Genomic DNA, 16,806 nt, shown 5'->3' with positions numbered 1-16,806 from the left:
GTTTTAATTCTTCAAACTGTATCTTACATTATACTCAATTTTGCATTGTACAATTTCACTTTTATAGGATGATCCTGGATATAGATGGCAAAGAGACGACCATCCTGCTAGCCGTCAGCCTGATTATAGGTAACTGTGTTTTTAACATAAAATAATTGTGTTTTAATTGCATACACTTCTGATTTTTTTAGAATTATTTTGTTGATATTAAAGATCAGTTTGTGCCTAGCAATTTGAATGCCAGGTCTACAAATCTATCTATCTATCTATCTATCTATCTATCTATCTATCTATCTATCTATCTCATTGGCACTTTAAAGTAAGGGTGGTAGTTTTTCATACTGTTCTGCAATGACGCTATAAGTTCCTGAAACGTCTTTACCACTAAATACTTTGAATTCTATCCATGTTTCTGGGTCTTTGATAGTATTTTTTATTATTTTGATTGTTGGTGTGCCAGGCATGAGTAGTGAGAGCTATTTTTGATATTTGCTTCCCAGCCACAGAGCTTTCCGGGACCTGAATCCAATGTTTGTTTGGATAGGATGGGAACTTTTAATCTGTTGGGGGAAATAACTGTATTGCTCCTGTTGCTACTGTACTTGATTGGACTCTGCATAGCGGATGATGGGGAGGACCAGATAAGATTGAACACTCCCCTCCCCCCGGTTTGGTGCAATATGGCCTGGGTGCCATGGCATGGTAAAATACCTACCTACCGTGTCACCTAATTCACCGGGCTCTAGGACCTATGAACGCATAAGCTCTTATGCTGCCTGGAACCTTGATTCTGAAAGCTATGCATGCCACCTATGGCTGCAAGAGTTGGTAAAAGCATGAAAATGGGTTTTAGAGGTATGTTCAAAGGGAGAGGAAGGAAACGGCAGTTCTTCTGCTCAGTAACGATATTATTGGAATGGCATTCTATGATTATCCATTGCTGGAAGCCACAGGAGTGCTTGCAGGTTTCCCACAGGCATCTGAGAAGTGGATGCTGGACTAATGGGCCATTGGCCTGATCCAGCAAGCTCCTCTTGTGTTCTTCATAAGGATGAGGAAATATTAACAGGTACAAAGAGAAGGAGGGATCTCCTATAAGCCGGTATGAACTGGTGAGAAATCAGGATTGTAGTTCAAGGTTGGTCAGGTAATACCTACCTATCTGCCTTAAATGAGTTCAAGTTCTAGGATTCCCAGTTGCTTAGAGTGTGGTGCTGATAATAACAGAGTTGCAGGTTCGATCCCTATATGGGACGACTGCAGATCCCTGCATTGCAGAGGGTTAAGCTAGATGCTCCCCACGGTCCTTTCCAACTCTACAGTTCTGTTATTCTAGTGAAATGTGCAGATGTACTCTCGGGACTGCTGTCTATTGTCCTTGAGACATCTTTGGCAATGGGTAACTAACCATTGGGGATGCAGGTGGCGCTGTGGGTTAAACCACAGAGCCTGGGACTTGCTGATCAGAAGGTTGGTAGTTCGAATCCCTGCGACGGGGTGAGCTCCTGTTGCTCGGTCCCAGCTCCTGCCAACCTAGCAATTCGAAAGCACGTCAGAGTGCAAGTAGATAAATAGGTACCGCTCTGGCGGGAAGGTAAACGGCGTTACCATGTGCTGCTCTGGTTCGCCAGAAGCGGCTTACTCATGCTGGCCACATGACCCGGAAGCTGTACGCCGGCTCCCTCAGCCAATAAAGCGAGATGAGCGCCGCAACCCCAGAGTCGGCCACGACTGGACCTAATGGTCAGGGGTCCCTTTACCTTTAACTAACCATTGACTTCCAAGTCCAAAGATACTAGAATAAATTACAAATCAGTTTGTAAGCATTTTGATCCCAGTGTAGTGATTAGTTGATGGCAGCATGAATTTGTTAAGAATAAATCCTGCCAGGACTTATTTTATTGGGTTCCTAGCTCAGTGGATTATTGGAGTGCTGTGGATGTAATTTATCTGGATTTCAGCAAAGCACTTGGCAGAGTTGCTCTTGGCCATTGGGCAGGTTCATAGCTTGCCAAGAGATTTCAGCAAGTGTGGCATGCTATTTTTATCTGCAGATCGTCAAAGTGTGTTTGGTTTGTAGTTCAGACTTCATCCTGTGGAGGGCAGTGGTTGACTGACAGAGGGGCAGTTCTGTTTTGTCAGTTTTAATATAAGTATCTGCATCAAAGTGTGTGTCTACAATGCTTTATAACACGAGGGTAGGTAGAAGTGGCTGCCTGTGAGCCCCATGTTGAAATGCATGCTGTTAGGATTGCTGAAAAATTAAGGAAGAAATATATCGATCATAATTTTACTAAAATGCATCAATATCATATATATTTTAAATAAGAACATTCTGTACAACAAACTTTCATTGCTCATGATCATGCTTTAAAAAAACAGAAAAAATGAACTATTTACTCAAAAGAAGAAACAAAAACATTTATTGTACATATTCTAGAGAATATTAACAGTTATTGGTGTTTAAATGAAAACTGCTCTTTGATTTCTAAAGTAATAGCAATATTTTTCATTCTGTGTCCAATTTTAGTATCTCCACAACAGCTTTAACAGTATTTGTATATTGTTTTACTATGCAGATAATTAATAAACTTATGCCAAGTTGTCCTCCTTCTTCTGCATTAGAATCCTGTGTTTTAGCTTGTTTCCTTTCTTTTATAGGTGGTGCCTTCTGTCGTCCCATCCCCCCCCCAATATTTGGAATTAAAATTATTGCTGCCACCAGTATATTCTTTCTGTCACCATAGTTCTTTCTTTTCAAAGCCCTCTCTCTTAGGTTTCCCAGTAGAATAACAGATAACAGTAGCGTTTAATTCGAATTTCTGCTTTCATCTGCCTTCCTAATTACTTCAATCTAAAAAAAAATGGTAAAAGTTTTCTATTGCTTCCACATCTGTAGAATGTTGTGGTCTTTCTTGGTATATAAACATTTTCCCCAGCTACCTTTGATTCCTGATTTTGTTTCCAAATGGTTTCCAGAGAGTGGTAGGGGATGCTTTATCCCATGTTGATGGCCTTTCAGCTGATTCCCTGGTGGCCCGCTGGAATGTGGAGTTAACCAGGGCTATTGACTGTTTGGCTCCGAAGCGCCCTCTCCGATTGCATGGAGCCCGGACAGCCCCGTGGTTTTCCACGGATCTGAGGGCAATGAAACAATCGTTGAGACGGCTAGAGCGCCGGTGGCGGAGAACTCATTCCGAATCTGACCGGACACAGGTTAGAGCTCAACGTCGAGCCTACCAAGTGGCGATAGCGACGGCGAAGAAGAATTTCTTCACCGCCTCTATTGCATCTGCAGAAAACAGCAGCAGGAGACTTTTTCAGGTGGTTCACAATTTAGCGGAACCACCTGCAACATCGGGGCCCAGTACGGGCCACATGTTCTCCTGCAATGATTTTGCAAAGTTTTTTGCAGATAAAATCGCTCAGATTCGGGAAGAAGTAGACTCCACCGTGGGAGCAGGGCCGGGGCGGGAGAGTGCAAGAGTTCTGTCTGGTCAAGTTGAGTGGGATCAATTCCAATCTGTTACCTCCGAGGATGTGGACAGGCTGCTTGGACGAGTGAAACCAACCACCTGTCTCCTGGATCCTTGCCCATCCTGGCTAATAAAAGCAAGCCGGGAAGGGCTGGGCGATGGGCTTCGTGGGGTGGTGAATGCTTCCCTCCGTGAGGGAGCCTTCCCACACCCGCTGAAAGAGGCGGTTATTAAACCGCTTCTTAAAAAACCATCTTTAGATGCGGCCACGATGGCCAACTATCGCCCAGTCTCAAATCTTCCATTCCTGGGCAAGGTGATTGAGCGAGCGGTTGCCGAACAAATCCAGGCACGCCTGGAAGAAGCGGACCATTTGGATCCCTTCCAGTCGGGATTCAGGCCTCATCATGGGACTGAAACTGCCTTGGTCGCACTGGTTGATGATCTCCGGCGGGCTAGGGACAAAGGTGAGAGCTGTTTCCTAGTTCTGCTGGATCTCTCAGCGGCGTTCGATACCATCGACCATAGCATCCTTCTGGACCGTCTTGAGGGGCTGGGAGCTGGGGGCACTGTTATACAGTGGTTCCGCTCCTTCCTCCTGGGCCGTGTTCAGAAAGTGGTGGTGGGGGATGAGTGTTCAGACCCCTGGGCTCTCACTTGTGGGGTGCCTCAGGGTTCTGTCCTCTCCCCCATGCTTTTCAACATCTACATGCGGCCGCTGGGAGAGATCATCAGGAGGTTTGGGCTGGGTGTTCATCAGTATGCGGATGATACCCAGCTCTACCTCTCTTTTAAATCAGAACCAGTGAAGGCGGTGAAGGTCCTGTGTGAGTGTCTGGAGGCGGTTGGAGGATGGATGGCGGCTAACAGATTGAGGTTGAATCCTGACAAGACAGAAGTACTGTTCTTGGGGGACAGAAGGCGGGCAGGTGTGGAGGATTCCCTGGTCCTGAATGGGGTAACTGTGCCCCTGAAGGACCAGGTGCGCAGCCTGGGAGTCATTTTGGACTCACAGCTGTCCATGGAGGCACAGGTCAAATCTGTGTCCAGGGCAGCTGTTTACCAGCTCCATCTGGTACGTAGGCTGAGACCCTATCTGCCTGCGGACTGTCTCGCCAGAGTGGTGCATGCTCTGGTTATCTCCCGCTTGGACTACTGCAATGCACTCTACGTGGGGCTACCTTTGAAGGTGACTCGGAAACTACAACTAATCCAGAATGCGGCAGCTAGACTGGTGACTGGGAGCGGCCGCCGAGACCATATAACACCGGTCTTGAAAGACCTGCATTGGCTCCCAGTACGTTTCCGAGCACAATTCAAAGTGTTGGTGCTGACCTTTAAAGCCCTAAACGGCCTCGGTCCAGTATACCTGAAGGAGCGTCTCCACCCCCATCATTCTGCCCGGACGCTGAGGTCCAGCGCCGAGGGCCTTCTGGCGGTTCCCTCATTGCGAGAAGCAAAGCTACAGGGAACCAGGCAGAGGGCCTTCTCGGTAGTGGCGCCTGCCCTGTGGAACACCCTTCCAGCAGATGTCAAGGCGATAAACAACTACCTGACATTCAGGAGACATCTTAAGGCAGCCCTGTTTAGGGAAGTTTTTAACGTGTGATATTTTATTGTATTTTTGGTTTTTATGGAAGCCGCCCAGAGTGGCTGGGGAGGCCCAGCCAGATGGGCGGGGTATAAATAATAAATTATTATTATTATTATTATTATTATTATTATGTTTCATGTATTTTCGTTAGAATGTTACAGATTTTTGACATTTACGTTGAAATTTTATTTTGAAATTGTATGAGAGGTATGAATTAATTAGAATTACCCTGAAGTGACATTAAGCATCATTTCATTTGTAAACATGGCCTTTTAAACTGTAGGGAGTATTGCTTTCGTTTGTTAATGTTATGTATTTTGGTATTTTTATATTATAAACTGCCTTTGGGTGAGTGCAGTATTGAAATTTAACAATCTGACAAACATTTAATAGGTTTTATTGCTTATCTGAATAAATTAGTTGTAAGAAACTGCATTGGTGGGGGGATTTGCTTTGCTTCTAAGTTCATTCCAGATATAATTGTATCCATGACTATATTGGATGGATTACCCTCTTGGACTTAATCCGAGGTCCATTCCTTTAGTGATACCCCTGTTTGCTTTTCTGCCTTGTGGATTTACAGGTGATCAAAACAATGCAACAAAACTTTAAGGACTTAACATCATTATCTATTTCCTAAAACCTGCCACTTCATTAAATGTCATAGACTTGAGTGTTTAAAGGGGGAAAAATGGCATGCACTTTAAATCTTTCTCTTTTCTAACTTAAAACTGGATCAAATGGTAGGCATTGTTTGAAGTGCAGTAGTGACCTCCAATGGCCAAACAGAATAAATATTACATTTGAGCTTCTCTTGATAACAGGATCAAATCAATAAATACAAACCAACTTTGAATCAGTGTCTGTGAAGTTATACTTAAGATTCCGTAAACCTGATGCATTTCTGCTGCTTCATGTGAACAGTGAAGCTTCCTCAGTTTTGACTACTATATTTCTCATTCGTAAGGAAAATCTCTCCCCCCCCCCCCCGCCAACACATCATGAGTTCAGATGAGGGTCACTCATTCCAGGTGCATTTTATTTACTTCTGTAATAGCAAAGTACTATATGCTCTTAGCAGGAAGAAATTGGGATGGAGCTGATTAGGATCTTCGGGGAAAGGGTGGCTAATAAATGCCATTGTGTGATTTATTGGCCTGCGGATTGGCCTGCTCTCTCATCAGATGAACAGTTTTAACAAGTCTTGGAGAAGTGTTTTTACGTCTGAAACCTTTTGAGAGAAAGGAGTTTTTGTGTGTGTGTTGCACACGTGAGTGCCAAAAATGGTTTTGGTGCTTAGGAAACCAGCACTTTCTTTCCATCTTTCGCATACTGTCACAATGTCTGGATGTATTCCCTGGGTCTATTCCATGACCTTGCTCTTAAAAGATGTGATTGCATGCAGGCTTGCTTTGTTAGCAATGGAGTAAGAGGCTATAAGCAGTTACTTCTCCTCTTTTTGTGTTTTCTGGATTACTTGACGTGCTTTAAAGACTCTAAAAGCAGTTCTGTTTTTAGGCAAAGAGCTAGCTTATATAGATTTTATTTTGGTAGTGTTTAGCTGGTGAGAAGCCATTTAATATAGATATTAACAGTACATGATATGAATTCTGCTCTTTATTAGTCCAAGGCCACTAATAGTATTTTTATGTTTGAAGGCTAGAACTGAAGAAATAGGCATATTGTTTAGTATTCCTATTCCACGGTTGACTCATTTTTGCAATCCTAAAGATGGACATATCTGCATAGTTGAAATTCACACTGGAATTTTTTTGGGGGGAGAGAGAATATTAGATTCTATTAGGTGCTTTTATTTAGAATTTGGCATGCTACTGCTGCTACATTAAGTGCTTCATAACAAAAAAAAACAACTTGTTAATGTAGAATGTTTGATTGCAGTGCATTTAAAAGTAGCACAAAAGGGATCGTTTTCTTCGCTGCCGCCATCAGCAGCTGAAAAAACAAGAGAGTGAGCAAACATTTGGAGATCCAAGTGACTTCTTTAAAGAGACTGTCACTGCTTCCAGAGCATTGGCTCTGGGAAACACAAACCCTCTTTGTGGAATGAGAGAAAGAACAACACATTCAGCACCACAAGCCTGTAAATTTAAGCAGCTAAGGGGATGTTGAACATCTAAGTAAAGCTATTCCCACCCTGCCAGTAACTTAAAATGCAGTCCCAAGTGTGTTTACTCAGAAGTAGGTCCTATTTGAACACAGTGGAAGTTGCTTCCTAGAAAGTGGGACCATCATTTGTCTTGTCTTGATTCTGCTTCGGCCAACTTGCTGGCATTCCATTCTGCTTTACTTATTAGAGCAAGCATGTGACGAGGGCTTGAGCTTTGTCATAAAATGAGTTTATTGATGTTGTGAAACCTAGGTCCCAACTATTTGCTCCAAGAGCTTAGTTGCCTTTTTTTTAATGCCAAGCTTCCTTTGCTAATTGATGCTTGCCCCTTTAACCAGTTTTTGTTGTTGTTTATTTGCCAACCAGATTTTTCATATGCTAAGAGGTGTTTGTGGTATCTGAGATAACGCATATGGCTCTCATCGACACCTTATAACTCTTGTGAGAGAATGAAACAGACTGTGTGGAAGGTTCGTAGGCAATTTCCTCTTGAGGAAAGTGAGAAATTAGTTCAGTAGGAAATAAAACTAAGATTCTAAGGAGGTGAAGACAAAAGACAGAAGCGATAAGGCACGGAAGTGTGAAGAAAATGCTCCTATGAGCAAGGGACAGCAGGATGTAGGCAGAAAATGGATGGATGGGAGGAGACTTCACTTTGTCTCCCTACCACTGTCTTGGCAGCAAGAGAATGCAACCATTGGGTGCAACCAAAATGTCACAAAATAGTGACCAGGCTTACAGGTCCTTTAGAGCACATTGGGAAGTGCATGCATACCTGAGACTGAAATTGATAGATACTGGCACAATTATTTTTGAATTAGTGGTGTAGACTGTTCATTGCATTTCTCCCAAGAGCCTAATGCTTGCTTTCAGCATTGAAGGCGCTCTGCAAAGTGTACACTAGAGGGCTCTTTCCCCCCATTTACCATTAATTTAACTGCTCCATCTCCGTGTGGCTCTCTGTGGATCATACACTTAAAGCACAAACTTACAAAGAGACTGAAGTAAAGCAATAAAATAACCCATGTTTCAGTTTCCTTTAAATATCTCCCTTTTATTGCATAGCAATATAACGGTTGTAAAAGCCAAGTGAAGATGTGAACAAGTTTCAGGTCACTTTAATGCATTTCCTGGCTGGTCCATGGACATTCCTAATCTAGATCTAGTTGGTGTTGGTTTCCACACTTCTAAACTTTATGTGAATCTTCACGGTTTGAAACTTGACTCTAGTTTTTAATGCAGTTTTTTCCTGTACGGTTGAGTTATTGCCCAACTACCCCCCAACTTTTGGCTGTTGGATCTTTTGATGGAATTTTGTTTTCATAATCTTTTTTTAATGATCATCGATCCAAACTAGTGTTTCCCAAACTTGGGTCTCCAGCTGTTTTTGAACTACAACTGCCATCATCTCTGACCACTGGTTCTGCTAGCTTAGGGATGGTGAGAGTTATAGCTTATAAGATATGAAAATTTCATGTTTCTTCCCAAGGTACCTTATTTCTAGGAGGGATACATTAGACTGCCCTATTGGAAACCTACAAAGCTACACCAACCTATGCCAAATGTTGATCTCCCTTTGGATGTTGTCAGTTTAGCCATATGAGAAGATGAATGTCTATTTCAACTTGAGAATGTGAAAAGATCCATGAGTTTGAAAGGAAAGATTTGCAGCTATGACAAATCATGGGCTGTATCCCACTACGTTCTACTCTGAATAGACCTGTTGAAATTAATAAGGTAAAGGTAAAAAAGTAAAGGACTCGTGGACAGTTAAGTCCAGTCAAAGGTGACTATGGGGTTGCAGTGCTCATCTCGCTTCAGGCTGAGGGAGCCAGTGTTTGTCTACAGACAGCTTTCCGGGACATGTAACCAGCATGACTAAACTGCTTCTGGCGTAACGGAACACCGTGACAAGTCCCAGAGCGCATGGAAACACCGTTTACCTTCTCGCCGCAGCGGTACTTATTTATCTACTTGCACTGGTGCGCTTTCAAACTGCTAGGTTGGCAGGAGCTGGGACAGAGCAACAGGAACTCACTCGGTTGCAGGGATTCAAACCACCGAGCTTCCGATCGGCAAGCCCAAGAGGCTCAGTGGCTTAGACCACAGCACCACCCACGTCCCTGGCATTGAAATTAATAAACCTAAGTTAGTTGTGTCCATTAATTTCAGTCGGTCTACTCTGAATAGGACCAACATTCATTGCAATCCAATGAAGGTTGCTATTTATCCTTAGAAAGGTAAAGTGAATATGGAGAAGAAACCTCTGAAGATGTGATCTACCAAATAATAATAATTTTTTATTTATATTTCACCCATCTGGCTGGGTTTCCCCAGCCACTCTGGGCGGCTTCCAACCAAATATTAAAAACAATACAGCGTGCTTACGTCTCAGGCTGCCCATTCAGAGTGTTTATCCTGTCTTCTGCACTCATCTCTGCACTCTGTGCACTGCACTTGAATCAGCCTCTTGGCTCCCTGAGAATAATTTTCAGCTGAAGTAAATCACAAGTAGAGATGTATAAGACATTAGAGGAAGTTGGAAGAAGAGCTCTGCTGGATCTCACCATCCTGTTCTCACAGTGGCCAACCAGATGCCACGGGGAAGCCCACAAGCCGGACCTGAGTGCAACATTCTCCCCACTTGTTTTCCCCAGCAGCTGATACGCAGAGACACACTGCCTCTTGACAGTGGAGGTTGAGCATAACCATCGATCCTAATCACCATTGGTAGCCCTACCTCCCACAAATGTATCTAATCCTCTTCTAACGCCATCCAAGTTGGCAACAATCACCGTGTATTTTACACCGACGCTTTTCCTTCTTGGATAATACTAAATACTTTAAAGCCCTTCATGGCCTAGGACCCTCGTACCTACGGAACCGCCTCTCCCGGTATGCCCCACGGAGGACCTTAAGGTCCATAAATAGCAACACCCTAGAGGTCCTGGGCCCTAAGGAAGCTAGATTAACCTCAACCAGAGCCAGGGCCTTTTCAACACTGGCTCCGGCCTGGTGGAACGCTCTGTCTCATGAGACCAAGGCCCTGCAGGATCTGATTTCTTTCCGCAGGGCCTGTAAGACAGAGTTGTTCCCCCTGGCCTTTGCCTTGGAATCAACATGTTTCCCTCCCCCTCTTTCCTTTTCCCTTTATCCTTCTGTGATGGAACTCCTTTTGGGGACTTACCTGGCTTTTTTCGGTCCCATGTAGGACCAGTCTGAATAGTTTGCTGTGGTGAAGATTTGACGTTTTCATCCCCAAAAAGTTTTTGATTTGAGTTTCTATTGAAATGAGGCTGCATTTTAATGTTGTCTTTTAATCTTGTTTTTAACTTGTATCTTAATCAATTGTTTTTTATCTGGTGTTAGCCGCCCTGAGCCTGGTCTTGGCTGGGGAGGGCGGAGTATAAATAAAATTTATTATTATTATTATTAATAATAAACTGATTTGTCTCAGAGGAAAGATTCAATAGAAGATGGGTACTTGCTTCAGGTATTTAGTTATGTGCTCCTAGAATTTTGACATTAAGTAATTTTAATTTCTTTTTATGGGAATTTGAAAGGGACCTGAGAGACGGCATGCGCCGGAAACCCGTCTATCCTCACTATGCGAGAGATCGATCCCCGCATAAGAGAGATTCTCCTTACTTCAGGGAATCGCCGGTCGGCCGAAGGGATTCCCCCCACAGCAGATCTGGGTCCAGCGTCAGCAGCAGAAGTTACTCTCCCGACAGAAGCAAAGCCTATGCCTACCACCAGTCCCAGCATAGCAGAAGTATGTCATCTTTACCTAAAAGAAATATTTCTCAACAAGGTAATAGAGGATGGATGGAAACTAACATTAGTGAGCTGGCACTGACTTCCCCTATATACAAGGTCGCAATGCTAAGTGCTTGAGGGAATTCAGCTCCTCGCTCTAAGGTTTGTAGTTAGTTGCATCCCTGCACTTTTTGAGAAGGCTCTTTGATCCACAAGTTTCTATGAGTCCAAAAGAAGGCAGGAGTTGATTTTTGCCCAGTTCCACCTTTCTTCTGCAGTTGGCATGTATTAAAGGTAAAGGGACACCTGACCATTAGGTCCAGTCGTGACCAACTCTGGGGTTGCGGCGCTCATCTCACTCTATAGGCTGAGGGAGCCGGCGTTTGTCTGCAGACAGCTTCTGAGTCATGTGGCCAGCATGACTAAGCCGCTTCTGGAGAACCAGAGCAGCGCACGGAAACGCCGTTTACCTTCCCGCCGGAGCGGTACCTATTTATCTACTTGCACTTTGACGTGCTTTCAAACTGCTAGGTTGGCAGGAGCAGGGACCGAGCGACGGGAGCTCACCCCGTTGCGGAGATTCAAACCGCTGACCTTTCGATCGGCAAGTCCTAGGTTCTGTGGTTTAACCCACAGAGCCACCTGCCTCCCATTATATCATTACAAAGGCTCCTCAAACTCCTTTCAGCAAATTTTGGGCTGGTTCGTGGTCAGCACAAGGAGAAACTGCCCCAAATTGCCTCCCCTCCCCTCTTCTGGTGCAGAGATCGCATATCACATCCTTTCTCTAGAACAGATTTTGGGCTGGTGCAGTGGGAAGGCGAGGAAGATGAAGTCCCATTGTATGAGTGAAGTCTGTCCGACTCATGTGCAAAAACTGCACAGGATAAAAGGACATGTCTATACATGATGGAAGCTTTGGGTTTATGCAGATTGAACCAACCAATTTTGCTAGTATTTTATTATGTGTGATCATGTGATTTATAAAGGCAGTGGAATGCATTAAAGAATCGCTTGATAGCAGAAGAGGTGATCACAGGAAAGCATTCAAAGTCTGGAAGCCTCAAGTAAGGGAAATTTTGAGATCCTTCATTTGCTTTGGGTTTACATTGAAATTGCTTTGCATGCCTAAAAGTAAACTCCTCTGCTGATTTACCCAGATGCAAGTCTCACCAAATTCAATAAGGCTTACTCACACAAAAGTGGGTCAGCTGGTGAAAAGGTGATTCAGAAATATTAATTTACCGTAAGTTTATTTTAAAAATAAAGGAACAACCATGTACATTAACAACACAAGTCTTCAGTATTTTAGATGATTTAAGTCTGTGGAGGTCCAAAGTTCTGTCCTCACCCCACCCAAAAATCTGATAAGTGGGCTTGGGTGGAGAAAAGTCCATTTCAGGTTTTTACAGAGGAAGGAGAGACAGTCTAATAATCCACCATATAACTGAAACAGAACCCACTGCCATTACGCAGCTGTGTAACAGTTTCATTTTCAAATGCTTTTCTTCATATGACTAATAAAACACTTACGTTGTTGTCCATTTAGGTAAAGAGAAAAGCGCCTCTCAGTCCTTGAAAACGTCAAGAGATGTCTCTCCCTCAGGAACAGCAGCAGGGCCACCTTCAAAGGTGAATTCATTAGTAGACTTCAATAGTAAAAGATAGTAAATTAAATGCAGGAAGTCTCCGTTACATCCCGGCCTCTTTGTTTTAGATTTTTTCAAATACTAGGGAGACCTGCATTTGTTTTTGCCTTTTAAAGTTCCTATTTCTACAACTCTATAGTGTGGATTCTCAAGGTGTAAGTTTGTTGGTTGTGCTAAGGGAGGGCGAATTCCTTCACAGGTCTTAGCAGATGTTCAAAAGTTTGATTAAGCTCTCTCCCTGGTCCTATCCTTTTGCAGTGGTTCTAAGTTCAAAGTGTTGGCAAAAGTCCTTTACAACCTGGGACTAGGATAGCTAAAATATAATCTCACCCATTTTATACCCAGCTGATTGCTGCACTCTGCAGGAGAGGGCCTCAACAAACCCTCTTAAGTGGAGATTTTTATCCAAGTCTGTTGGATTTGAAATTGTTTTTATTGCTGATGTTTTTTATTCTTCCTTTGCTTTAGGATGTTTCATCGGAAGTGAGTCATAAATGAAATGAAGCAGGCTTAATATTTCAGTAGTTGTTGAAAACATTTCTATTCTTCCAAGTCTTCCTCAGTTAGTCCTTCCCCCCTTTCTCTCTGCCATTTTTTAATTTTTGCTGGTTTTTATGTTTTAAATAATGTTTTTATTATTGATTTTCTTTTATATTTTATTTCTCTACCTCAGTCAGCCATTCTGTAAATGTAGTTTATAAATTTTGAAATAAATAAAATGTACGGTTCTCCGCATCCTAAACATGATAAGTAGATGGATCATGCAGGAGGCCTGGTCCCCCCCGTGTCTCCTGTACTCTTGTCCTTCCCTTCATTGCTTTGCTTTACAGCTTTATCTTGCTACCCAAGATTGCCCTCTTAATGTGAATTTGAAACCAGCTTCCGAAACGGGTTTCAAATTCTGGTTATGAAGGCAACTTGCTGGCATTAACCATAGTCAGCAATATGTTTTTATATTTTGCAGAAAGCCGCCCAAGAGTGGCTGGGGAAACCCAGCCAGATGGGTGAGGTATAAATAATGAAATTGTTATTATTAGGAGTAATAAGGGGAAGGCGCATGCAAGCCAGTTGGATGCTCCTGAGCTCTTAACTGTTCAGGAGATTGGGAATACAATGTCAACTCTGAACCATTATTTGGTACGTTACATTTATTGCTCATGGGTTGTCCTTGAAAAGTATCATTTTCTCTCTGAAAAATTGGACCTTTTGTATCTTTCACAGAGTCCCTTCAGCTGTAAATTTCCTTTTTTATTTTTTAGAGTGTTAATATAGAAGCTAGTTTTTGTAACAGTAGCGTTTTGCAAGTATCGGTTCTTTAAAACTTCTCCTTTAAGCTTCTCTGTGTATTTCAGTGCATTTGATGTTGGTGTATTATTATTACATATATTTATCTTCCTTCTGACACACCCTCTCACTTTCTGGGCTCTCACCCAGGATCCAAACAAATTCTCCGCTCACCCACAAAAGTCTCACAAAGAGGAAAGTCCCTAGAAACAGCGGACATTGCCCTAGTCTCTCACTCGAGACTTGCTTTTTATGGGCAGGCTGGGGGCACTTCCTCAGGCTGCCCACAGCTGTGTCCTATTTTGCTGCCCCTCTCCACACCCAATTCCAGGTATAGCAGACTTGTTACATTAACAGCCACACTCTGGGCACTGGCAGAGGAAGAGGAGTGCCGAGGAGTGCCGGGGGGAGCACACAGCCCCTTGGCAGCACAATCCCGGTAGGGTACCATCGTGGCAGCTCCTGCAGGCGGCGTGCTCCACCCCCAGGACACATGCCACACCCTCAGGACACATGCCACATCCTCAGGATGTGTGCCAGCCCTGCCCCTGCCTGCTCTCCGCCACTGACTCTGGGGTTTCTTTTTTCTCACTAGGCCTTAGACAAAAGTAGCCGCTTGTCAGAAAAGGAGCTTGCAGAGGCTGCAAGTAGGTGGGCAGCTGAAAAAGCAGAGAAGACAGACACAAGCAGCGTACCTGAAATTTCAGATTATGAAGTAAGTTAAAAACAATAATTTGCCACTGTGCAGTATTTGGCTGTCTTAAATTTTCATGTACATCCAAATGAGTGACTGAGCAAAACTCCAAACTGGTCTGATAGCAGAGCCATGTAACCGGTATTCAAGTAAGTTCTACTCAGAATAGAGCCATTGAAATTAATGGACCTAAGTTAAGTGGCTTAATTTGCCAACTTTATACTATAACTACCTTTGGGAATTACACTATTCTACAAAATTGGGTCTGGAAACCATTGCCTGAATAGTGAGTCAGACTTCTTGATAGTTCTGATTCAGCAGTTTCACACTTTGAAATTCTTGTTCCTTTTCTGCAGTAAAGGAATTTCAAAGAGAGACTTTCCTGTCATATTCCATATGCAGCCTCCCAACTAACACTGTTTCTCAGTTCTCACTGCGTCAGATCCAGAATACAAATCCATCCTCATCTGAAAAACTGGTTTCTCTGAGATTTATCTAGGAGAGAAAATCTCCAAAATGCTGAGAGCGCTCCTCCATAGCAGGCACAAGACTATAACTCTTTGTCTTTTTGCATCCTAGATTCAACTGGCTTTTGCTGCATTGTGTCAATTACGTGTTTTCCTTATTCTCTCATTCCTGCCCTTACACAGATTGTACATTAACTGCATAAAATTACTGTACCTTTCTTAAAGGCTGCATCCTCAGAACCGTTATATGCAGAACGCCACGAAGAAACTGGCGCCAGCATACCAGACAATAATGAATTGTTTGAAGACAGCCCGCATGTTAGTCGTTCCAAAGCAATTGCAGCAAAGACAAAGGAGATTGAACAGGTAACCCTCACCTCTGGTAGTAGTTGTTCTCTGATTCTTTGTAATTATTGTTAATTTCATTATTAAGTTTATTTAGGATGGAATCCTGAAAATCCATAAGAAGAAAAAATCCTTTCTAAAAAGACTTGCGTGGTGGCTGCAAGTACTTTAAAACTTGCATGAAGGCAAATCTCAGGGTTAATTTTTTTTTTTAATGACTAAATGACTCGCTGTAATGGGGCAAACATGGGTGCTACCATGTACTTCTGTGATTTATGCCAGCTGGTATTTTAGCCAGTGTGGTGTAGTGGTTAAGAGCGGTAGTCTCGTAATCTGGGGAACCGGGTTCACGTCTCCGCTCCTCCACATGCAGCTGCTGGGTGACCTTGGGCCAGTCACACTTCTCTGAAGTCTCTCAGCCTCACTCACCTCATAGAGTGTTTGTTGTGGGGGAGGAAGGGAAAGGAGAATGTTAGCCGCTTTGAGACTCCTTAAAGGGAGTGAAAGGCGGGATATCAAATCCAAACTCCTCCTCTTCTTCTTCTTCTTCTTCTTCTTCTTCTTCTTCTTCTTCTTCATCTTTTAAAATAAAGCAGATCGTCAGCCGTCAGATCAGGCTTTTTGCAGCATAGCAAGCTAATGAGAGTTTAAAAGTTAAGTGTAGAGTTGGTGCAGATGCACTTACAGTAAGCTACAGAATAAAGCAATGTAGATCTAGATCAGAGTGTTCGTTGTTTTTATGAAGCTGCGGCAGTAGCTGCTTGGAAGCTGCATCCTTTTTTAGACTGCGATGAAAATGATCATTCTTGAGAATGTGCTGGTTCATTCATAGAGAATACTTGCACAACAGGGTCTGAGGGCTACTCCTATTACTTAACATTTTCAGTAGTTTCATTGATAAAATGAGTTTAAAATATTTCCGTTCACATTAAAGAATATGGACAAAAAAGAAATCTGTGGTTGATTCAAAGTTGCTTTTCAATCAGTGTATTTTGGGTCTAGTCTACTCCACTCTATAAACTAAGCTTTCCCAATATTCCTGATTTTCTTTAGTACGCATTTGCTTTTGCTGGACAAAATTATATTTCATAGTTTTGCTCCATAGTTTTGCTAGCTAAGAATGTAAATGACTGGATGCTATTGCTTCTGTTAATTTGGGGGGAAACTGTTTCCATTCCAAAGCTACAAAGACCAGAAACTTCTCACAGTGTCTATACAGTAATCTCTTTATCATAGGAGTGAAGCTGCAAACCTCAGATATTTATGCTTCTAGAACAATAAGATGATACTCTTCCACCCCAGTTGTCCAGTCCAGACTGTTCAGCAAATGCAGGTGCCTATTCTGAATCCTTAAATGCTTCAGAAGTAAGGAAATGATGCAGTCCATTACAGAAAATTAGTAACGACTAG

The 16,806-nt window shown here is 42.9% G+C and overlaps 1 protein-coding gene across 24 annotated transcripts in view; it reads left to right on the top strand.

The window, feature by feature from the left end:
* Positions 1-16,806, top strand: part of PPHLN1 (periphilin 1) — a 30,915-nt gene that overhangs the window by 10,324 nt on the left and 3,785 nt on the right. For 13 of the 24 annotated variants that reach the window (XM_083463689.1, XM_083463697.1, XM_083463680.1 and 10 more), the window contains 5 exons: positions 68-129; positions 10,762-11,012; positions 12,507-12,589; positions 14,486-14,605; positions 15,277-15,417. In XM_083463689.1, the coding sequence (XP_083319815.1) occupies positions 68-129; positions 10,762-11,012; positions 12,507-12,589; positions 14,486-14,605; positions 15,277-15,417 (657 nt within the window). The remainder of the gene's footprint in view (positions 1-67; positions 130-10,761; positions 11,013-12,506; positions 12,590-14,485; positions 14,606-15,276; positions 15,418-16,806) is intronic. The other 11 variants (XM_083463685.1, XM_083463698.1, XM_083463695.1 and 8 more) reach the window with 2 other exon arrangements.

Source organism: Podarcis liolepis (genome assembly GCF_965112155.1).
Source record: "Podarcis liolepis genome assembly, chromosome: 10".
Taxonomy (NCBI): Eukaryota; Metazoa; Chordata; class Lepidosauria; order Squamata; family Lacertidae; genus Podarcis; species Podarcis liolepis.
The sequence above is the reverse complement of the archived record's forward strand: the minus strand, read 5'-3'. Positions and strand labels throughout refer to the sequence as shown.